Consider the following 25,270-nt stretch of genomic DNA (forward strand, 5'->3'; position numbering starts at 1 on the left):
TTTAAAAATGAAAATTGTGTATTACATTATTATTATTATTATTGTTGTTGTTGAATACAATTTTACTTGAGATTTTATGAAAAAAAAGATACTGTCGACATAAAGTTTATATCCTTTTACCTTTTACAATATTTATCAATCTGACTTCCTATATCCTTACGTATTCTTATTTTTTCTGAATGTATTCAATCAAGCTACAGATTAGACATTTGAGCTCATAAAGTCCTGCATTCTCCATCAGAACTTTGTGTGTGTATTCTGTCAGAGTTTTCATTTATTTTATCTTTCCTGCCATGTTTTAGATGCCTGCTCATCCTTTATTGAAGTTCAGATTCAGAAAATCTTTAAAAAGGATCAAAGAAAAAGAAGCAACACAAACAATTGAGCTCTTGGTTTCCTCTCTGTTAATAATTCATTTATTTGGAATCATTCATTCATTACAGAAAAAAAGAGAAACCTTAGAAAAGTCTGTGCAGAATGCCAAAAGGTCGAATCCACAATGATCATTGATTTATTCTTCAAGCAAACAAGGCTTGTTCGTGGCAGTACAATGAAATATTGTTATTGTCAATGGCTTGAAAGCGTTGGAAAAAAAAACATGAAACAGGATCTGAAGTCTTGAAGATATGAATCTCTTTGAAAGATATATATAAAAAAAAAAAACAAGTATATGAAACAACAAAGACTGTCATGCAGAAAAACCAGCATCCAGATCAGAAATTCAACTTTCAAAAGTACATCACAATGATTCTGCGCAGCTTTTCTTTTCACACAAATAAAGTGAAAGCACAAAATGAGGAGAAAAACACAGATTTGCATGTTTCATTGGACTATCTACAGTAAATCAGAATTAAATGTTCACAACATGCAAATGTGCCCCCTTCCGTTCAAAACTACAGTATAGAAGCAAAACAATAGCCCCGCTGTTGGTGCCTGGTTTTCAACGCTCCTCACAAACACACTGGACAACTTTCTTTTAGAGCATTATTCTGTATATATGTGAGTAAACACACTGCATTTCCAGATCAAATTACATGATATATGTTTCGAGGTTTTTACTCTCCAGGTCACCAGATTTCCAATACTGACATCATAATGTAATTTAGATTGGATTTATTACAGATCAGGACAAAAAGTCAATCATTTTAAAAAGCAGAGCTCCAAATAGAAATAATATAATCATTTATGGTTTCCTCTCTGCACAAAGCACATTGAAAATGACATTACTACTTCTTCTTCTTACTGGGTCACAAAACCAACCGAGAGGATGGAACTGCTCCTTCAAAAGAAGCCTGATTCTGGCTCAAACTATTCTTCACTACAAACTAAACAAGCCAGGGGTTCTCAAAGTGTGGAGCGGGGCTCCTTCTGGAGCCTTGGTGGTGGCTGAATTAGTTGTAAGAGTATAATCGAGATGATATTAAGTTATAAAATATGCTTTGTAGACAAAAACTTTTTTTTTTTTAATTAAAAACAGGTGCAGACTACATATAATCTTCAAATAAAGCCTCACAAGAGTTATTTTTATTGTCTAGGATCTAAACAGCTTCTCTTATCATGTGAAGAATATCAGGAGATCCAACATCCAGCCGTAAACTGGTGTGAGACAGAGTTGAGGGAGCGTGGGGTGGATGAGAACAGCTCATCCTGCCACACTTTGAGGACCCCTGAGTTCAAATCAAATGAAACGATTTTATAGCTATAAACTGGTCATGATACTGGATAAATAATACAAAATAACGGAATACAAAAATTGGAATTGATGCACGTTGAATTACATGTTGGAACGATAATATCATTGCATATTTTTAGTGCACGTGATTTGATTTTTATTTAAAAAAATATATTCAAAAAGGGTTAAGAATCCAAAGAATACAAGCAAATAATAAAAGTGAAGCAATTTGAAAGGGGCAGGAAGTGGAAATGAAGCAATGCCACTGTTGTACACCGGGTAGCAGTGTTGAGATCTTTCAGCTCTCGACGGGTTTTAGGCTGTTCGCCTGTCATTTCTGTTGGTAGCTGCAGTGGTCCAGATTAGATTTTGTGATTGGAATGTTCTTTAAGATGACGTCAAGACTTTTGTTTTGTTTATTATTTAAAGTTTTACTAATTTACATAAAAGAAAAATGTAACGTATTGTACCTTTAAGACACCATGAAACTTAAAACCTAAAGGTACGTTTGCACTATGTTCCTGGCAGCCACGGCAGCCCCGTTTGCCTGAAACGTAGTGCGTCGTGGGATTTTGGGGAATTCTGAGGAAGGCGTGGCCCGTTGTTCACGTTCTGTCAAGGCCGCGATTAAACATGAGAACCGTGAGAACCGTGACGAAGCGCGGCGCGACGTGATAAAACGTGAAGCAACCATGAAACAACCGCGATAGAACGCCCACTACGTCACTTCCTGTAAGCCTCCCGTCCCACTACGGACCGCCTCCAAGTTCTATTACGGCCAGTTACGTGCTGCCAATGACGTTCATCCCGTTTTGCTCCGAGCTACTAAGTTTCTCATCAGCGCTGTGGCAAATTTTCTGACAGTTTAAAAATCTGGCACGGTGCCCACGGCAATCACGACCTGTTACGTTTGCCCATACCGTCCCCCTGCGTTGTCTCACGTCCATCCCGTTTTGTTCACGTTGGCCTGAAACGGAGCTGCCATGGACATAGTGTAAATGCACCTTAATGGAGCTGTTATGGTGTACCTTTCTATATACTGACAGGGTACATTTCACACTGTACTCCACAGTCCTGAACACCAACACATTGTTTTGTCTGACGGGAATTTAACAAAAACTTGAATTGCTTTAAGCAGCAAAATCCCAGCAGTGAATTTCATCCTGGAGACAGATTATGAAAAACAAAAAGCCACAAAATCAGGGTGGGCTCAGGAGGCCGGCTCTACAGAAAAGTACAGTTCATCTAGTCAGGATTACTATATTAGCTATCGGCATCACGTCTGCTGTCCCGCAAGCAATCTACTGGTCAGCATGCTGAAGTTACACTAACTCTTAGGTATACACTGGGACTGCAGATATAGGCTATAATATCAGAGTAAGAAGCAATACGAAGCATGGCGACAGTCATTTTTTTGGTGCTAAATATGTTGCTACAAAAAGTCCTGACAATGAAATGTTCGGTCAGTCGAAGGAGGTGCATTTCTCTAGGGGTGGTGGGTGTGATTTACTATAACTAACAATAAGAAAAGCTTTTCACAAATACAATTTCTTTGTTGTTTTTGTTTTTTTTCTTTACAAAATGACATTCTCAAGAGCTGCTGTATGACGGTGATGAAAAATGAATGAAAAGAAACAATTTTCGGTCTAACATGCGTGAATAATTCACAATGTCGCCCACAGTAGAAGTGCTGCCTCCAAAGGAATATTGACCTGAAATGTGTTTATCCATCACTCTGAATGTGATCTCTCAATAAAAGATTACACTCATTGAACGAGATAGACAAAGATAAGCGGCCTCCAATTAGCTTCTCCAATTACCTGTCAGGAATCAGACAGAATTCAATCACAGAGGCCAGTGGTTTGAACTGGAGTGAATGGAGGATAATTGATCTCAGAGTCAGAAAGTGCAGTTGAGAGTACTTACGGAGTTTTGTGTCTGTTATGATCAGAGGCATTAGCAAACTGCCACACTGCAGACATCATTTCATGGTTTTTCATTATGTTCTTTGGAATTATAGAGAATAGTAGATTAACGGAGGAGCGAATCTCGCAGGAATGAAAGAACATTTTATTAAATCTCCCTCTACCCACACACGGATCAGCACCTCTGTTCTGAGAGGCTTTGTGAATAGAGGCTCAGATGCGTAATGAAACAGAAAATATCAAACCAAGGATGAGTGACAGAAAGTGAAATCCTTTCATAAAGCCCATGTCAGCTGTGAGTGTCTGAACCTACAGGATGTTTTGATTCCAGGAGACAGATGGTGAAATCTGAAGGAGGGTTGTGTCCTCTCACCCTGCTCTGCACTAAAGTGCTTTCCAAAGGAGGCTTTATAATGTATGTTCAACATGAAACCTTTCATCCTCACTCTAAAAAGAAAAAAAGGACAGATTTGAGAAAACTACGGAGCTTTCCAATTTCAGGAATGTAGCAGTGACAGACGCCTGTGAAGTTTTTCAGTATATGGAAATGTTTCAACTTCACTGATGAACCTCTAAGTTATTCTGATGGCACGCTTTCCAAACTGCTTCCACACAGCACCGCTCGTAGTTTGGAGTGAATTTGTTGAATTTCTCAGTAAGTCATGCATATCCACAGCAGCAGCCTAATTCTTTTTCATTTTTTTTTCCTCTTTACGTTTTTGGGTGATATGCTAATTAACTTTCTTGCGCTGCACTCACGCTGCAGCACTGCTGGCAGAAATAACAGAAGTGGAAAATCATTCTTCCTACTCAGGATGCAGAATTTCAAGCAGGTTGTTTGCAAGATGAATAACCTGAGTTGTATGAATACACAGGATTTAATTAAGATGAAAGCACATACATTTACAGTCATTTTGCCAGATTGGTGACTCTGTTGTGGGTTTTTGCATACAGACTGGGATCAAGTCACCATGTTGATTGGATCTGTGGTCTCGGCGCTCGCCAACAACAGCAAAGCCGATGTGCAAGCACTTTCCTAACAGAGAATAAGAGCCCAAATTTCGAGAAACAAGATGTAAACTGAGCCAACTTCATCTCAATAAACTAGGCTAAACTATGTCCCGGAGTTACACTCCCAGCCAAAGCAGTAAACAAGGGCTCGTTTCCATCCAAAACTATTATTTTCAAACAGATGCATTTCTTTCTGCATCATCTCCAACTTAAAGACATAGTGAAACAGGTTCGAGGCAAAATGCAGTCGCAGTTTTTGTTGAAATGTCGAATTTCACAAAGTATTCATCCACACTACCAGAGGGCTCAATCACGATACCTAAGAACCGGAACTACTATTTTAAGGCAAAAAAAGAACGAACAGAGTAATTGACTCAAAAAGCATTTGATCATTTCCATATGAAAAATATTTGTTTTGCAATATTTAAGGAATGACTGTGAATGATATGTTTTTAATTTACTAAAGTAGTGTCAGATAGAGGAGCCTGGAGGCAGCTGCACCTCAGCTGAACTTTGATCACAGTATTTCGCTCAGTGTCACTCGGAATGCATCCGTTTGAGCTTTACATGAGTTATTATATCGAAAATGTGGCAGCCATTTGCCTGTTCTGTTGTGTTTTTTTCTTAATATTCAGAGTGAGCCTGAGCTTTGAAGCCACATCCAGTTGTCTCTGCTGATGTGGTGGATTTCTCCCTCTTGGGGGCAGGACATACTGTAAATAACAGTGGTTTTGATGTGTTAGATAATGCAGCCTGCAGGCAGTTGCACCCTGCCGGTCTTCCATGAAAGGATTTCACTCAGCATCACTGTGATCCAAACCTGGAATCCTGGAAGCAAGACATTAGTCAGACAGCAGAGTTTTTCCCAGCTAAAGGCAAAGTTTTCTACCTACTGTGAATGTGCAGTTAAAGGATCAATGCAGCTTTTCAATAGTATAAAATCTTGCATAAGCCTTGCAGTAAGAAACATATTTATATGCCACACTACACACATGCAAATCGCATATACTCATATTTACAAAAAATGAGGGGAAAATGGGGATGATCAAGTGTGATTGATGGGGAAATGTGCTACATGTGACCCTCCTATCCGCACTGTGAATGTGAGCGATGACTCAGTGCCATTATCATTAATATTGCTTTAGATTTGATCCACCAAAAATCCACAGGTTTGTCAATAGTCCGTCTAACCTTTTCATCAAAGCTCGTTTGAATCAACCTGATATTTACAAGTTGCACGCAGGCATCATGGAGTCTTGTTGCCGTTGCGTGTTAATATATGTGGGATTAAGCCAAGATGTCCCGGCACAAGGTAAAAGAGCTATACATCAGTCTCATGTAAGTAAAGTACACAAAGCCTTTCACGCCATCATAATGGATCAAGATTCAATTTTAGACCAGGTTTTCCTGATTGAGAAGGGGATTTATTTATTATTTTGCAAATCACTCCATCGTATTTACAATAGCTGCTTCTTCTTTTTTACCCATTTTTTCATTTCCGCTACACTGTGAGCTGTTTTGCTGTTTTTAACAGGGTCACATATGAAAGTTTGTGCTTTTCTCTTCCAGCCATAAGATATCTGTGCCTGTCTGCCTGCCCTGAGCAACCCTCCGAGGGATAGGTCATTAGTCTCACAGGTTTCCAGGTTGACATCAATTCAGATACAGCGCGAGGTAGCCGTACTACGAACAGATGTCGATGGCAACAGTAAGTGTGACATCTAAATGGGATCCTAGGGACACTCAGACCTTGTTATAATGAAGATCACTGTGGTTTGGTGGAGCTCGCCAATTACAGGCCTGGCCCTGTGGCGGAGAAGACATGCTTGGATGGAGTTTCATGAGCTGTGTGAGATGTCTCGCTCTCGTTCGGTAGTGTAAATCAGTTCCCCGTGACATGAATTAGCCCACAGGTTTCTCGCACAGCAAGGAAAGAGGAACCAATTAGTCAAAAGTAGTTGTTAGAGCAGTCAGAGCTTAATCTAACCTACTACGTTTTTTTAAACATGTTTTATATTCGGCACTTTTCTCTTGTCCCCCACTTGTACTCTCCCACAAAAGGTATTTATTGTTGGTTCGAACATGTCTTCATGTTTAAAAAAGAATAAGAGTGGAAGAAGCAGAACAGCTGTTACCCAAAGACATTTAAGAGCTACTTGATTAGAACTTTAGCCCACCCTGTGAAGCCTGAGGCACCTCTTAAAACTCACATATGCTTCACAGCTCTGAACAATAAATGTGCGGCTTCATAAATTTGGATTTAAATGCCCCAGAATTGATCAAATGTGGCAAAGGACAAGCCAAACCCATTAAAACTGAATATATCTGTAAACATTTGACCTTTCTTACCTCCGTGGTTTAACATATGTTGTGAGATGCCCTTGTAAGTACATTATACGCAGGAACAAATTCACCAGCCAGAAATGTCCAGACTTGCTATTTTGAAGGAATTAATATTGATTTAACCATTCATTCAAGATTTTTACTCTCCAATAATCCTCCTCAACTTTTTCATTTCCTATTTTTCATTAGTTGAAAGGGCTTTTGTCTCCATGCAGCATACACTCCAGTCAAGCCGGTTCGTTTGTATAAAACGCACACACACACACACACACACACACACACACACACACACACACACACACACACACACACACACACACACACACACACACGCACCTCCAATAATCACTTATTCAGTTTCATTCAGTTGGAGCCGCAGGCTGCTTCGTTATCGCAGACCGATCCAACTGCGTCTTTCCAGTCACTTCATTTTGGCAAACAACTGGGCTACAATAATCAGAGCTCCGTGAGATGGATTGGGGCCGAGATGAAAATAGGAGGCTTTAAATCATGCAAGTCATTTATCTGTTCCCTGAATAGTACCCTGTTCCATCTCTGTCGTCTCTTTTATCAGCGCTCCTCACTCCATGGTGTCCGTGAATTGGTCCGTCTGCAAAGAGACCGAGAATCCAATTACGTTCTCAGGAGCTGTTCCAAAAGTCCCAAAAGTGTTGCAGAGTGTTCTCTGAATTTTATTTTCCTCTGACAGGGTTTGTGGCAGCTTCTCCGCGGGGGGGGGGGGGGGGGGGGGGGGGGGGGGGGGGACTGAAAACGGAAGTGGATAGTTTCTAGCTGTTGTTCTTGTGGGCGTTTGTTTGGAGTTCATCATTAGTGCGAGTGGGACAAGGTGGATGTTTCCACAGGTTTCTGGACTTGATGCCTTCAACTGTGGCAGATCTGACACTTAATATGAGAGAAAGCCAAACAACAGACGTAACACACACCAGAGTGGTGCTACTGAATCTTAGTTCAGCTTGTTTTAGGTATTTTAAGAAATCATAAAAACGGGAATCGTTCTTGACTGAATGCTGAAGCAAGCAGTTTTTGTTGTTTTTTTTCTGAGAAGTGGCGATGCTTCCTGACATGCTTGTACTGTTAATAATACAGTCTGTGTGTGGGTGGGAGGGTAGAAATGCAATCATTGCAGTGTTTGTCTGATGCTTTGAGAGCAGACCAAAGTGCTGTCAGAGGCAACACGTTGAGATTTGCTTCAGAAAGAGAGAAACTCTTTGCTGTTGATGTTAGTAGCCTTGGTCTCGAAAAATAACATCTCAGTCCTTGGAGCATACCAGCTCTACCTCTCAAACTGTCAAACTCCTATAATTCCTTTCGACATTCCTTTGACAGATGTAAAATAAAAAAAATATAAAACATTTGATCCGATTTATGAGTTTTCCTGAAAGTGCTGAGTGTTTTACCCTTTTCATATTGTTATGAACTTCTTTTTGAGCCTCTTCCATGCAGTCTACTCTAATGTCATCATTTTTCTGTAGATTACAACTTTGATATCTACTTTAATGTGTAATTTAAATGCATGCATTTCCATTTTCAAGGAACGGCTTTCTTTTGCTTCTTCTTTTTGATAGTTTGGGATACTTGCTTTTCATTTCATTTTTCGGTGCATAGTGCATTAGAATCTGTGTTGTGCATTTTGGCCTTGTGATTATTTTCTAGGCTACACTGACATCCCGATCGAAGCGTTAATACGTTGTTTCAGATACAGTAATACGAGACTTGGTAATGTTTGGATATGGAAAGTTTCCTACCAGATGGTTGTGGATGTTTAAGGAATCATGGGTTAAAAAATACACCCTGCTTCTTCATCTCAGGTGCTCTGGGCTGATTCCTCCTCCTGCCCACCTTCTCCACTTTCGGCCCCTCCATCTGTCTTGGCTGAATCTGACTCAGCAGTGCCCCTGGAGGCCATTCCTGGTGATGCGGCGCCTTGCAGGCTGCCATCAGGAGTTGCTGGAGCAAGTGAGCGAGGGTTGGAGGCAGGGCTGGCACTCATGGCTGAGTCCGGGGTTCGGGTGGCACTCAGCTCACCCTCAGGGACCCCCGTGGCCTCCAGGATGTCGGAGTGACCTCCCTCCGTGATGGCTGTGGGGGAGATAGCATTCAAGAGGGGCTTGTGGGAGGCGAAAGTCATGGGTCCATCAGTGTCGCTGTCCAGTGGGTTGGCCGACATAGTAAACTCCACTCCAGAGTCGCTCATCTCCAAGAAATTGTCTGAGGTTAGAGCCTGGTAGCGGCCTGGTTTGGACACTTCAAGGCCCTACAGATAGAGAGGAAGAAGATTACACAAAGCCATGTTGTAGGTACAGACAGAGGAAGAAAAGGAGAGAAAATGAAACAAAAAATCACAAGAAAGCACATGGGACCAAAGGCAGTAAAAAAAAAAGAGGAGGGGGAGGAGGGCAGTAAGTTCAACATGGATCCCAAACAGAGCGGACCTCCTTCAACAGAGTGGATCCCCCAACACAGTGGAGGAAACGAGGGAAAATCAGTGGTTAAAAAAAAAAAAATCCAGGTCAGGGTAAAAGCAGTGTGAATAATGTATGCAGATGTTTCTTGGGCCATGTTTGTAGAGTTACTCCACCCCACACCCACACACACACACACGCACACACACAATTTTTTCTGGTTAACACAAGTACAGCCAAAATGTACAGCACATAAATAAAAAATGTAAATAGACCACATGAATAGACATCAGTGTAGAGATTTCTACAGGAACACAATGGCCATGGACATGAGGCTGCCGCTGCCTACAACATTCAATATTGAGACATAATATTTAAATTTCTTAATCGGAGGAACAAACCTTTAAGAGCAGAGTATAAAATCTGAATATACTGTATGAATATCAATATAACATTATAGTTATTTCATATATTTTCTCTGGAAATGAGACTGGAAAGGTTTAAACATCTTATTTCTGCAGTGTAATATTCAGTCCTTGGTGTTATGCTGAACAACAAATGGGGCCTGTCTTGTCAATGAGGGTTTTTTTGTTTGACGTAAATCAATATAACCTCAAATATTAAAGTGAATGAGACATTTCAAATACAGTTTTGTGATGTCTTTTTCGGAAAGTCTATTAAAAATGGTCACGTTTTCAATTTATTTCACATAGAGCCTCATGATTGGTTTGTTGGATCAGAAATCAGAAGCACGAGTTACATTTAAAATGAAATATTTCTGAATATTTGTGCCTCACATAAAAAGTATTTCAGTGACTATATTTCATCTTGTGTCTTAGTTTTGCTTTCCAGTGAAGTGCACTTGTCACTGATTTTGATGTACTCCAAAGAAAGCGACTTTCTGAGAAAATACACAAGTAATCAATTTGTGGACAGTATGAGCAAAAGCATTCTGATCAAAATGTTATGCTAAAGTTTAATTGCTGTCATAGTTCCTGTATCTAAATCTCTTGTCAGTAAGAGTTCTTTATATTAAAACTGTTGTTGTTGAACCTGAGCTATAAGCTTGATTCACATTCAAATACTGAGCAGCAGAGTCACAGCAGGAAGACCTGGGTTCATTGTAAGGAAGGATTTTCTCTGTGGTTTGCATGTTCTCCATGTGCATGTAACTTCCCCACAATCCAGAACATGCACACGTTCCTTGTAGGTCTTTATATAGCATAGGGCTATAAAAGATGTAGCCAATTTTTGTTTCTCATACATTTTTAAGTCTGGACAAGCACATATGAGTGACACCGAGGGACCAGTGAGGCTTGTCTGTAGAAATGTAATTTTTCTTGACTAGTTCACTCCTAAATTAATCCACTTCAGTGTGTTATCCCCAGTTGATTTGACCTTTTCACTGAAACAAAGCAATAAAGTACAAATGCTTTGTTACTTGCCACCTCTGGGGGTTTGAGGTTGATTTGTTGTTTGATCTCGACTTAAATCAGCAGTTTGTGTAAGAAAAGAAGATAAAGACTGTTACACAGCAGAGGCAACAGAGCAATCCATCTGATTTCTGTTTGAGGTTACAAATATTTGCTCTCACTACTTCTTTTCAGTGTGAACTGCAGAAATCAGCTAACTAAAAGCAGCGTGGAGTTCTCTGAGCAGTCACTGCCTAGTGTTTTGTAATGCATTGGTTTTTTGGTTTGTTTTTTTTAAACAGCTGTCTGATGTTCATAAAAACAATGGAGCAGTGAGTGTGGACAGTGGCGCCAAAACTGACTTCAATGAGTTAGAGAAAATTGTTCATAAAAATGTTGATTTGAGTCATTTGAATGAAATTAGTTTTGAGGCAACCTGCCAAACACAAATGTCAATTTAATTTGCTTATAAATCACACGCTCGTTGCTACTTATTGTGCTCACTGTGCGTTCCGCGAAGAATACAGAGAGGAGATATATTTACACTGCGGAGGATCTATCTAATACATTTTAAAAACACACGGTAAATGTTTAGAGTTGTATAATATATATCTAAAATAGTGATTAAATGTGTGCATTGGGTCTCCACTCACTACTAAAGAAAGCCAACACACAAACTCACGGAAAATATGCAAACTCCACACCAAAAGGTCCAGACTGGAATCAGGAGTATTCACACTGTGAGTGCCGGCCGCATGTTTCTCTGTGCATTTTTTTTTTAAATAGTGCAACATGCATACATGAAGTTTTATAACAGATTCATTGTGTTTTTTACAGCACTCACCTTGATGGTGACCTCCGTGCTCTCCGAGGGTTGATCACACACAGACTGCATCAGAGATTCCTCTGTGAACCTGGTGTAAGCCTCATGGACAACCTGCACACACACACACACACACACACACACACACACACACACACACACACACACACACACACACACACACACACACACACAAGTTTTTCAAAATTTGGCAACAACATCCCAGCAGCTCATCTTTAACACACAGCGAGCCATCAAAAAATCTATAAAGTCTACTAGAGAGGACACACACTCGCACGCACACGCACGCACGCACACACGCACGCACACACACACACACGGCACATTTACGTGCAAAGAAATTTCCTAAACACAGGTATGAAGATAGAGATGACAGAAAGGCTTTATTTGTCTTGGTGGTGGGCGTGGAGGTTGAGAGGAAACAGAGCCTGGGGGGCTGTGCTGCTTCAGAAGTGTCTGTTCCTTTCAACTGCAGGGAAGACAGCATGAGGGGAGGCAGAAGATGAATGGGGGCAAGGGGGCTCTGTCTGGAAAGTTTTCAAAGAAGTGCAGCAGAGAAGAGAGTAAGATGGATGTGTTGAAAGAGCTGGAGGAGGAAAAATGAGAGCTGAACAGAGAGAAAGTACGACAGGTGCATGTGCTTTAGAGAAAGCCAGCTAAGCCAGGACGTGAGAGGACAGATGTCAGATCCTGTGTTGCCAGCATCATTCACAACAGTAATTATTGATTTAAGAACAAAGGACTTCGTACAGAAAGTGAGAAATTAACTTGTTTGCTCCTGAAATTGTTCATATCCAGGATTCATTATGTTCTTCAGGAATATTATTATTTAATTTCTTCCTCAGAGACACAGTTACATGCCGAGATAAGACAACTTTCTCCATAGTGTTAATTTGAACATTGATTCAGCTTTCCGGTGGAGGAGTTTTTAGAAATCCGGACTCTCATTCACGAGTGACGGAGGAGAGATCGGGTGATATCGGCCACAGGTTCAGATAGGCGGCTGCAGTCATGCAGTCACTGTCCGGGGGATGGATGGATATTTAATCATTTAAATTTACAGATTTTTGTCCAAGGACTCAAACTTATAAACAAAAGCCACCTATAAAGACATCCAGTCTTTTCTATTGAGTGAGAATATTGTATTGTATTGTCTCATGGTAAATATTCATAAATTGTCTGTTTACTTCAGTGTGAACACATTTAACACAATCTTAAGATTTGAAAACAGAGGTAATTGAATTAGAATGTTATTATTAGCTTTCTTTAACTCGTGAGAGAAGAGAATGAAGCAGGAATGTGGGAGGAAGTGAGTGTGGAAAGTGACAGCTGAAGGGACACAAGTGGAAACTAAGCAACAGGGAGTGTGACGAAGATAAATGCTATAGAATTAAAGTGAAGGCAAACAAGGCAGATGATGAAGCTCCACGAAGGAAAAAAGGAAGAATGATGGAAGATCAGATCGATGGAGGAAGATAGTCAGGATGAGAAAAGGAGTGAGGCATTGAGACGGATGGAGATGGATGGAGGTGGAACTGGAGATGGATGGAGATAGATGAAGGTGGAACTGGAGAGAGATGATGGAGATCGATGGAGGTGTGTGGAGATGGATGGAGGTGGATGGAGATAGATGGAGATGGATGAAGGTGGGTGGAGAAGGATGGAGATGAATGGAGGTGGATGAAGTTGTCAGTCTTGTGGGTGGAGTCTTTAGAGGACAACAATGTTCTTTCACACATGTTGTCTGTGTCTCTGAGGAGATCCAGAACATGTCTGACTGCTGTCATCTCACCCTACACACACACACACACACACACACACACACACACACACACACACACACACACACACACCCTGTGATGAATGTTGAATTTTTTATGAACTTCCTGGATTTTTATTCTGAAATAATCAAGATCTTCTTGTAAATAACCACAAGCTTTCTCGTGTTTCAGAGTAACTTTCAAAGAAGAACAAATCCTTGAAATATTACATGATGATCTTTAATGTTAACTGGATTTTTTTTTAAAGAAGTGAAGAGACATTATTTGCTAAATAGAAGTGATACTTGGAGCAAAGTAAACACAAGCTGAAAGTACAAAATCCTGCTGAAGCAAACAGTCATAATGAGAATTTATCTTTACTTGTCAACACAAATTAAACAATAGCTTTAATAATTTTAATCATTCTTTAAAGTTACGTGCATGTACAGGCACTCACCCATTTAATAATAAAAATTGTTTTTTATTTAAGGTGGTACCTCTGGCAGAGAGATGACTGGATCCTAGAAAAGGAGAATTTATCAGAGAAGCTGACTTGTGTTCCCAGCACACTTCTTACTCAGGCTTTATCATGAGAGTGAAGTGCAAAGCAAAACTAATAAAAGCTTTGAATTAGACTGAGATGTAAAACTGTGAATGGTGGGAATGTAATAGGGAAATATAAAAACTTCTTGAGAGAGTATATTGAATCGAACTAATGGATTTCTTTTCATGACTGGAGATCCTCGCATCATTTCTCACATCCGGTCACATCAATCAACCACTTTGTATCCGGGAGAAATTAGAGGATCAACATGAAACACCACACACACACACACACACACACACACACACACACACACACACACACACACACACACACACACACACACACACACACACACACACACACACACACACACACACACACACACACGAAATACAAGACTGACAGCACACACATGTTTTTGGGCCAGTAGTTGAGTCGCGCCGGTCGATGCGAACGTCTCCAGTGGAAGTGACAACAGAGTTTAACTGAGGCTGACCACTACTGGCCTTTATCCAGCACAGAAACACCCACAAACATGACACACCACGCTGACAGCACACACTTAAACACACACTTACACTGACTCATCACAATAGACAGAAACATCAACAAAGCTTGGATCAGATTCCGAGTGTTTATGAGCAATGTTCTGGTCGAGAAGCAGAAGAGTCACAGAGACTTCCTCCGGTTGGTACCGATCATGGAGACATCTATATAGCTTCGACAGGTGTTTCTTACGAAAGGTAAATCCACTAAAAAACTGGGTGAGATGAGGTGCACGCTGACCTCGATCAAAGCTGGATGAGGTCCTGACAGACCGTCTTCACCATTAGGGACATTTGGGACTCTGCATGCTTGGAGATTTTTTCTGAAGGTTTTGAAGTGATTTCATCCTTTACAGGCCTGAAGTCTGTAAGTACCACACAGACTTTGTTCCAGGTCGCAGTGCACCATCCACCCAAACAATTCATACACTTTGGGTCAACTGAGGTCTTGGATCAGCTTGTGCAGCTCCATTAGGACTGATGTCAGTTTCTCCTGTGGGTCCAGGGTTGATACAACATCTCCAAACCTCTGGACACACACATCCTGAAACTGTCAGCGCTCCTGATGCTTCTGGAAGCTGGTCGCAAAACTTGTTTGGCCCAAAAGCAGCACATTTCTTTGGACACCATGAATAAAGAGGAAAAGCAAAGCCAGAAGACAATAGTCTCACCCAGAAGAGGCTCCGTGAGAGGCTCCTTAAAGTAAGAGGAGAAAGTAATGGACATGCAGACAGTCAGACACAGTGACCTCTCCTGAACCCTCACAAGATACCAACACTGACCCTCATCATGTCGCAGATTCTAGCTGTGGAGGGACATCATCCTACCTCCTTACAGTCCTAGGATTCAGAAATCTGGAGCCACTGTGGTTTCTAAATGTTTTGAAGTATCATGTTCCTGACAACCCGAGCTCCTCAGCAAGATCTTCTCATACTCAGAACATGCTGTGGAGGGTTTGGGCCCTTTGAGAAAAAATGTGTCATATTTAAGAGATGATAGTGAGTTAAGACCTGGAGATCCATCAGAGCTGCAGAGTCAGCCAACATGTGGCCAATCGGCAATGGAACCAGATGGAAAGGCAGGTTTGAATTTTGACTGAGAGAGAAAAGACTAGAGCAGAGAAAGGTTGAGCCTTACCGGAAGGTTTATAATGTTAAAAACTAAACGTGTCGAAGTTTGACCCTTTTGTTTGATTCATCTTCTATTAATGATACAGAATAAGTTTTCTTTCTGTTCATGTTCCTCAAGTTCAAGTAAGTTTGAACTTTCCCTGGATAAAGAAACCATGTTCATCCAATAGTCCAGATAGTCCAATAGACCAATACTCTAGATTTAGTTGAAGTCCATGGCTGAGGGAAAGTACTTCAGAGAGGTTCAGAAACATTGTGTGCAGTAAAGATGAGGTTTATGTACCTGTCTGAAAGCCTCTCCATCTCCCTTCCCAGCCTGCTGAGCGAGCAGCAGCAGCTTCTTGCTCTTCTCCTTCCTCTGGTGCACCTTGTAGAGGCAGGACAGCAGACACAGCAGCAGCATGAAGGCGATGAGGCCCAGCAGGGCCAGGATGGACACGGTCAGAGCGGGAAGCTTGTAGGCTGACACACAGAGAAAGGACAGAATCAGTCCTCTGTGGCTTTATCTGTCACCTCGGCTTCTTATGCAGCTGAAATCCACCGGATGTTACAGTGACTTTCCACAGTGTAATGAAATTGTTTGTGCGTGGCGCCTGTGTTTTCCTCACCCTCCACCTGTATGTGCACATGAGCCACAGAAAATCCCTCCAGGTCAGACACCCTGAAGACCCCTGAGTCAGCCTGCTGGAGCCTCTTTATGCTGAGCTGGGAGCCCTCCACGGTGAGCCGGCCCTCCAGCTGGGGGTCCAGCGGGACCACCAGAGACCCCCGCTGCAGAATGGGCTGGTCGTGGTGGTCCGAGCGGGGTCTGTAGATGACATTGAGGAGGGAGTGGTGCAGGTGGAGCTTCATCCTCAGGTTCTGTCCGTAGGAGAGGCGCAAGAATGTCTGGTGCTCTGTGGAGGGAAGAGATTTAAAAAAAAAAAACATGCAGTCTTCCAATGAAGGATGAAAAGTTAATCTGTTCCTGCAGGTATCTGTAGTTCACATGAGAATTTACTTGTATTATTATTTTCACTCCTCTAGTTGACATATCACAGTATTTTCTCCGCCTTCATCCTTCAGATTGTCTCCTTTCCTGTTTGAGCCTCTGAGGACAAAGTCAAAGACTGGCTGATGGAGACTTTTTTTCCACACTGATGCTGCATCAGGTGACTGACAAAGGACCTATTACAGATACATTAACTAAAACTACATTCAAATAAAACTTTATATTGTCTATTGTTTTATATAAAGTTCAGCCAAGTCATGGCCTTTATTTTTCTTCAGAAGATGAATTGTGTTGCTATACAGTGACACCTATTGGTCACACCTGGTACATACTGTATCCTTCTATATGAACCACTCAAGAAGAGTGAGGTCCTCCTCTGTTGTTTTAAAAAGGGAGGTGTAATTCAAACGTACTAGATCTGACAGTTTAGCAGAGAAAATGTTTAACATTCAGAATGTTTAACATTCAGAATGTAATCCGAGGGGTGAATGAATGAATGAATAAATGTTTTTTATTTAAGTGTCATGCACACATGTGCCCAGCCCACATGGGCTTCTATGACACTATATACATTAATAGAAAGATGACAGTCATGGTACATCTTCAATATAACATAAACATTTCATCAGAGTCAAGAGTCTGGATTCAAAGTAGTCTTACTCTCCATGCTTTTTCTACATATCTTGCCAAACAAAAAATGTCATTTCTAAATACCCAACTCAGCATATCACCTTCTGCCAACCAAAAGAGATAAGTCATTATACAGTGGACATTTGAACATGAAATGAAATTCATCCATCATTACATACCCTGTTCTCTTCAGAGACCTATTTGTAATGACCCACCTCCACCTCTAGGGGCAGCATTCCTGCTCTGGGCTGAGCACACAGAGACTTCTGTCCTCTTTTTAAATTACAATTAACATAAAGTTCTGCGTAAAAACAATCTTTAAACTGAACTGAACTTCTCAATTTACGTTTATTCACCAGTTCCAGCTCTTTGCAATTATCAAATGATATTTGCCTGTGGTTTGTTTGTTGACACTGTAAATTATTCAAAAACAATGGTTGTGCTGTTACAGTTACAGTTAATGAAACAATCAGGTCCAGTTGCAGTTACCTCGGACATTGAGGCAGTTCCTCATCCTGATCTTGCCCTCTCTGTCCACCACTGTGAAGCTGCCCTCGTCCCTCATCCGGACCGAGTGCAGCGTCACGCGGTGGTCCGACACGCTAAGCCTCTTCACGTAGTCGTCCTCCACCACCGTCCTGTTGTACAGCAACACGGGGGGCGGCTCGGTGCTCTGCTCCACCACCATCGTCTGATTGGGGTGAATTGGACTGGGCCTTCAGAACAATACAAGAATCAGAGTCCAATGAAAAGACCCAAGCCTCTTCACACAGTCACAATAAAGTCGAGGAAAACGCTTGTGTACAGGGAATGAGGAATATAGTTACAAGTTTGACAATTTCGTAAACTAATGATTTACAGAGATTCACAGAGAGTGGCCTGATGATAAGAAAATATCCAATGAGCAGGACATTTGTGAACGTACAGATGTAGCAGAAAGGAATCAGAAGGGAAAAGACATTGTGGGTATTGTGAAAGCTGAACGACAGAGCAGCCCTGGTTCACACGATGTTCCTCACGGACGAGTACCTGAACTCCAGAAGGATGGGGCCTTCAATGTTCCCCAGGTGGATGTAGAACGTCTCTCCATACTTCACCACCTGCTCCAGAGCACAGTCTGATCACCACACAACAGGAGGAGGAGGAGGAGGAGGAGGAGGAGGAGGAGGAGGAGGAGGAGGAGGAGGAGGAGGAGGAGGAGAAGCCAACATTAGCTACAGCTCTCTGAGATCTGAACCTTTGTTACTGCTCCTGATCAGTTCATTCCTTTTGAAGCAAAGATTTTTAGAATTATAACCAGTGCACATTTCATATGTTCCTTATGATAATAGTAATAGAGCTACTCTTTTTAGAGTCAAACACAACAAAGTCGTATTTCTGGTCAATAAAAACCACTTTTCGACCACCTGTCGGAAAAATTTTAAAGTTAACAGACTTTTTTTCATGGCTCTGGTGAGGAGTTTTACCAAATCCTCAGTGTTTGTCGGGATGTGAGGTGTTTGGAGCAGAAGACATATCCTTTGTCAAACTTCAAAGTCAACAGGATCTATTTCAAGATGTCACACAACTTATTTCTTTGTGTTTTCTGTGACTATCATCAGCTCAGGATGAAATCTTGAAGGAAACATGACTCGGGTAAACATTAATAAGCACCCTCAATCACACTGAGCCCCTGGTAAAGATGGCGGCAGACCCTTCCTTACCCCTGACGGTGAGGATGAGGTGCTTCAACACCTCGGAGGTGTTGGCGTTCCTCGCCACGTACATGCCCTCATTCTTCTCATGCACATCCTCCAGCACCAGGTGGCCCAGAGAGTTGAGATAAGCCTGAGAGTTCACCACCTTGCCCGCCTTCATGATGAACTCCTCGGAGGACTTATTGGTCCGAGGTTTGAACACCACCTCTCCCACATTCCCGGGAGGGACCACGATGTGGATGTCCTCCCCAATGAAGGCCTTCTGGTGCTCCTCTTTGACTGCTGGAGACATTTTACACCACTTTGTTTTAGAGCATACTCTTATTGTGCCATGCATCAAAATGTGAAATGGTCAAAAAAAGCAGAGCCTTTCTTTACCTTCCACAGACACCACTGAAGAAGAAGACAGAAAGAAAAAAGTTAATTTCAACACATCTGTTTCATGTTTCTGCTGACTTGTACAAAGAACTCTAAATAAATCAGAGCGGTTGTTCAAAGTGAAAATTAAGCAATTGAAATGTAAATGTATCCTATAATGACGGCTAAAAATACAAAAAATATCCAACAAAAAACTGCAGTAGGACACAAAACAAGAGGAAATGAAGGAGATCAAAACATGATTTAGGTGCTTTGGTGTAGTTTTCACTGAATTCAATCTAATGTGAATTTGCAGGACGTGTGTTTGAGCCATTCAGTTCGGTGAACTCTGTCCCCAGAGACTGCTTGTGTTTGTGCTTACCGCTGCAGAACAGGACGCACAGCCCCACGGAGCTGATTACTTTCATCCTCATTATCTCTGCAACAAAGAAAACACACAGAGCAAATGAGAAGACGGCTTTTTGTAGCATGACGATGGCTCAAAAATAACTTTCAAACGAGATATATCGCTCTATTTGCCTGCTTCCTTGGCCAAGTGGAGATGCATTGCTTGACTGAATTAGGTGCTTATTTTCAGAACACCTTTTTAAAGATGACAAATTCAATCTGTGTGCCAAATCTGAGGCGTCGCTCTCACTTGTCGCTGCAAGCCACACTAAATAGCTTTTCACAGAAGTACCTCGGGGGATTGTGGGGGGGGGGGGCTTCTGCAAAGTAGAAACTATTACGTCCAGTTTTGTACATGAAGTGTGGTGCTGGTGGAGAGACGGCTGACAGACGGACATTATGCAGAGAGCAGCTTTGTGAGCAGGCCATCAGCTTTCCACTCACGACGCCACAAACTACCAGGAAGGAAGAGAGGGATGGAGGGACAAAGAGAGTCAGTGAGGCTGGAGGAGAGATTTACACACAAGAGTTCATGAGCGTCCCTGAGGGACGACAAGATGGACAGGAGCCAGCTGGCCCAGAGACACTCTGACCTTTTACTACCACTGCACTGGATCACACTGAGCAGTGGTAGCACAGTTATTAGGAGAGCTAATGAGATGGAAGGAAGTGGGAAAGACGTGAACAAACTACTGTGAAAAGAAAACAGTCAAACTGCTGACTCCTTACATTTTGATCCAGCTGAAATACTTCTAGTTTTATTTATAAAGTCTGCTTGTGTGATGAAGGTCGAAGTCACATCGGAAGTTGTTTGCAGGAAAAACACTCAATGAACGACTGGCTGCATCTTTTGGCATTTTCCCATTGAGTTTTACCACACCAACTTCCAATTTTTGAAAAGAACCAATCAGACAGGTGAAAGGTTTTATATTTGTATATAGCATCCAATCCGGCCTGCAGGATAACCTTGCTTAAGAAGACATTTACTGCCAATATCATAAAAACATAACTGCTGTTCTTCTTTTATCCGATGGGGCCAGAACATCACTGAGACCAAGACCCACACGGCAGCCTGCACCAACACCCATAATAAGGGAGCAAAACAGCATTATCTGAAAGCCACACAGTGAGAGGCAGTTTGGTCAAGGACGCACCCTGAAGGCTGCAGAAACTATCAAGCCAATGGAAGAACATTAGTCTGGAGCACAGTACCACAGAAGATCTCACTTCACATGGATTCTTCTTGTACAATAATATTCAGGGTTTCTTTTAATAACAGAAAAAAGTTCCATCAGTGAATTAACACCAGAATGTTAAAAATGTACTACATCTATTCTGTGAATAAACTGAAACGAATCCCAGATGTATTTTCATTCCTTAATTTTCAGGTTATTATACTGCAGTGAGATTAAACTGGGCTGTTTGAGGCCCCTCAACTGAAATGAATGTATCACCCCTCCTTTACATGGGAATTAATTTAGAAAAGCTCATTCCATTGTCACATAGTCTATCTAGTATATTAGCACTGTCACATTATAGCATAAAGTCACAAGAATTTGCAATATCGCCCTGAGTTGTTTTTTGGTTTTTTTTTGACAGCACAATCCAAAGACATCTTCATGTAAAGGGTTGTGGCAGGTCTGTGGATCTCCATGTTAGTGCTGTGGCGGACGAGCCTCTTGTCCAGGACACGGCTTCTGTTCGCACAGTGAGAGCTGGCACATGGTGCAGCCACCCGTGACACCAACATGGATGAAGCAGCTACAGAAGATACACAGATAATGGTGGACGACAGTAGCCTTACGCAGCTGTCTGAGGAGACCTATGTTCACTTTTAATTTCAATATCAATATCATATTTTGTTTAATGCTTCCTGGTGCAAAATACAGACAGAAGTTAGAAAAAAAAAGGGTCTAAAAAAGATTTAGCAGGTCTTTTTTTACAGATTCACCCTCACAGTTTTCACTGCTGCATCACTCATCAATCTGCTCAGGTCTCAATCCTTGAAAACACTGCAAACAGTCACTTAGAGAAAACTGTCACTTTTATGTAAAAAAATAAAAAAATAAAAACCTCAGTCTTGGTCTCCGTTGTCATTTTTACACCTTGCAATGTCTTCCTGCAGGCTGGATCTGGCCCTCAGGCCACACCTCTGACACCCCAGGTTTAGAGGAAGACTAATTATAGAGACTTGTAACACTTCCATGTGTGCATGAACAGTGTGATGCACTGAAATATGTGATGCCATGATGATGTGTCAAAAGCAGAAAAATGGATTCACCTTCAAAAGCATAGCTCTCATGTGATGTTCCTTGTCTGCAGTGGATGGTATTTATCTAAATTGTTTGCACATGGTCACATGGAGACTCCACCTTGCTACTTGTAGGATTTAAAGGATCCTTTAGCACCGTCAGAGGTCCAGTGGAGGTCCAACCTTGTAGGTCAGAGCTCTTCAGGAGGGCATGCACAAAATCAGGTGGTCATAATGATGTGGATGATTTCTGTGCCGCCTGTCTTTAACCCTCTATGTATGATTAGTCTGAAACCTGGACAACAAGTCACTACTCCAGCACTCGCTGAACAGCAGCAATCAGGCTGATGACATTTCTGACTGCAAAAAGCCTTTTCAGCTTTTTGCAGCTATGAAGCAATAACCATCGAGGATGTGTCCACTTGTGATGTGCGGCTTACGATCAAAACCCAAATCATTGCTGATTGCTTTGTCCTTCAGATTTAGTTAGTTCATGTCTCCTAAAACGGGCTGCCCTCCACATTTCACCATCAGAAGGTTGTTAAATATGATGCAGGGTGTTCAGAGTCCTTCAGCAGATTGAATCGCGCCAGTTAGTTTCTGGTTTGTATCCAGTCCAGCATTATGAAACAGTGAATCACTGAATCTTCTGACTCTGAAATTGAGAACAATATGAAACCACTGACTATCTGCCAGCTCCTTCAGATGAGAGATTAGAGTGCTTTTTGAAAGAAAAAATGGATGAAAACCCAACCTCATTCCTTTTGGACATCAAGAGACACAGTCAGTTCACAAAAGACACTCGAGCATTAATGTGGGCAGGAATTTTTCAGGAGTGGAACACAATAATCATGGTGTATTTCCTAATCCCTGCCCTGGAAAGCAGCTTTGAATCACCTCACTTTAATTTCCTACGGAGCCATTAGATTTTTGCATGTGTGAGCGCTCCTGCAGGGGCGGGGGAGGGGGCATAAATCACAGGTTTGATTCATCGACGAGGTGAACTACATAAGTCTGAGGAGAAAATGTGAGGTCGATGGTGATTACATAAAGAAACACGTCCATGTACACTTTAAAGCCTGACACATGAAAAATGCATTGAGCAAAGTGTAGGCAGAGCCGTGGCTGTTCATTTAAGGAAACAGCCTCCACAAGGCCCAGCGAGAGAAGAAAAGGAGGAGCTCAAATTCCAGAAACATGAAGGTATGATGATCCACACATTTTAGATAAAGACACCAGCCATGCTTCAGATGAAATCGCTGTCCTTGAGCTGAGGGGACCGAGGTATCATTCTAAATGGGGTCATTGCTCCCCTGCCTGCAGATATTACCAATTAGATCAGTCAAACAGTACGAGGCAGAGTATTTACTGAGGTGTTTGTAACTCTTGCTGAGAAACCAGGAGGTTACATTTTTCTGCCTCATCTCATGGGCCGAACTGCCTTTCTCAGTGTTGGACTGAGGAGCCCTCCACCCCCTCAAACCCCACCCCACCACTCCCCTCCCCAATGCTCCCCTCCAATCTCCACTCCCCCCACACCAGCCAGGAGGGCGTTAACATCACATCTCCATCCTCTCGGTGTTAAAGTATCAGCTCTCTCATCTTTCTGCTTTCCTGTCTATCTCTGTTTCCCATCTGCAGCTTCATTCTCTCATGTACTACCTTTGTTCTCTCCTCTTACTCCTCCCTGATGTGCTGGCACTAAAATAAAAATAAATGCCATCCATATCTGGACGCTCTTAACCATTTCCGCTGAATTTAGTCCCTTCGTCTAGGGGCATTAGTGTTCGAAATGTTAAAGCCAGAATTCCCAACTCCCGCTTTAAGTTTGGAATGAAAACAGTTAAAAGCAGCACTGACAACATGAGGATTAAATCGAAAACTCCTGCAGTCAATTATAAATCACCCCCCTCTGTACCTGCTTGTACCCTGCACTGTTCTCTTTTGACTTCCCCTCCTCCTCCTCCTCCTCCTCCTCCTGTTCCTCCTCGTCCACCTCCTCCTCCTCCCCCTCTTCTTCCCATAAAGCCCGAAGCAGCTGCTGGTGCAGCTTAGGGCGTGTCTCCTCCAGCATGAATGGGGGTCCTGTCCCTTCATGCTGGGACCAGGTGGAAGAAGGAGGAAATGAGAGGGAGACAGTGGGCATGAATGAAGAATATAGTGGAGGTTGTAATAGCATTTATCAATGCAGTCAACCAACTTCAATACCTAAATCTGTGCATAATAGAATTCTGCTTAATGTCCAGGAAGAAAGCATTATCTCTCTCTCTCTCTCTCTCGCTCGCTCTCTCTCTCTCTCCCTGGACTGATGAAGTCCTCCATAGATATCAGTTGGATTTGCAGAGTTGTTCTCAGTGATGCTGCAACATGAAGACTGACAAAAAAAACCTGCAGATGAATTGAAGCAGATTTATCACAAAAGGCATGTAGATGACATTTCCCCCCGGCAGATCACTGAGTTGGTTGGTTTGCCATCCTTCATCAGAGACTCCCTCAGCCTCTTCATCATGACAAAGCTTTGGTGAGAGGCAGTAATGTGTGCCGTAGTGCATTGCGTAACATTTCCACTGGGGTAGACCAGAAAATACCCCCTTAGATTCAGAGGGGTATTTCCCAAAAACTGGACCGCAGCCTGTGTGACATATATATGCAATCCTCGCTTCATAAACCGTCTTTAGAAGCATATTTTACAGACAGTGACAGGAATACGAGTGAATTTACGAAATAAACCTCGGATATTCGGTGCCTCAATGCCTCAAAAACAGCGAGATCCCTGAGTGAATTCTGTGAGGTGATATCGTTATTTCGGGGAAATCCATAAAGTGTTTGCGGTCTGTGAAGCCGGTAAAGCGTTATTAGTCTGTTTCTGGTGTGAAAATGTCTGTGAGAGTGGGTCCTGGTGCTGATGGCTCCCACACGCCCTGGGTAATCCGGATGAACCGCTCAACACAAGCAAATAGTCACAACAGCAAAGAAAACTGCAGAATTTAACCCACTACCTCCCTGTTTCAACCGAATACTGGAGAATTTAAAAAAAGAGCGAGTGCTGGAATAAATAATTATAAATGGATGGTTGTAGTTACCTTTGCCAAGCCTGGAATCCGACAATCAGAGGACGGGGAGGGGCTGAGGAATCTTTCTTTTTAATTATTTCATTAATCTCGTCCAACCCGACCACCACACACTTCAATGGGGCAGATCGGAGCAGCTCAAGACTTTCGGTTGATGTCGGGTTGTGGAGCGTTCCACTTCGGCTCTTCTCGGAAAGCTTCGGCAAAACGCGTGGACTCTGGCTCGGAGCCACGAGGAGCCGCTCTGCAGTTT

The 25,270-nt window shown here is 42.1% G+C and overlaps 2 protein-coding genes across 2 annotated transcripts; both read right to left on the reverse strand.

Annotated features, from left to right (window-relative positions):
* Positions 1-8,532: 8,532 nt before the first annotated feature.
* LOC308122386 (uncharacterized protein) lies at positions 8,533-11,717 on the reverse strand. The gene is made up of 2 exons (XM_080484167.1): positions 11,631-11,717; positions 8,533-9,226 (listed from the first exon to the last, which is right to left on the reverse strand). Exons 1-2 carry the CDS (start codon positions 11,679-11,681, stop codon positions 8,777-8,779), a joined length of 501 nt encoding a protein of 166 aa, XP_080340293.1. The 5' UTR covers positions 11,682-11,717; the 3' UTR covers positions 8,533-8,776.
* Positions 11,718-14,918: 3,201 nt separating this feature from the next.
* Positions 14,919-25,052, reverse strand: LOC308122931 (uncharacterized protein; the record flags this gene model as incomplete). The annotated part of the gene is made up of 8 exons (XM_080485111.1): positions 25,030-25,052; positions 19,670-19,726; positions 18,937-19,231; positions 18,263-18,350; positions 17,723-17,949; positions 16,221-16,508; positions 15,896-16,074; positions 14,919-14,975 (listed from the first exon to the last, which is right to left on the reverse strand). The coding sequence occupies exons 3-8, from the start codon at positions 19,220-19,222 to the stop codon at positions 14,919-14,921; spliced, it is 1,125 nt and encodes a 374-aa protein (XP_080341237.1). The 5' UTR covers positions 19,223-19,231; positions 19,670-19,726; positions 25,030-25,052.
* Between the last annotated feature and the right edge of the window lie 218 nt (positions 25,053-25,270).

This window comes from Lipophrys pholis, assembly GCF_963383615.2.
Source record: "Lipophrys pholis genome assembly, chromosome: 17".
Classification (NCBI taxonomy): Eukaryota; Metazoa; Chordata; class Actinopteri; order Blenniiformes; family Blenniidae; genus Lipophrys; species Lipophrys pholis.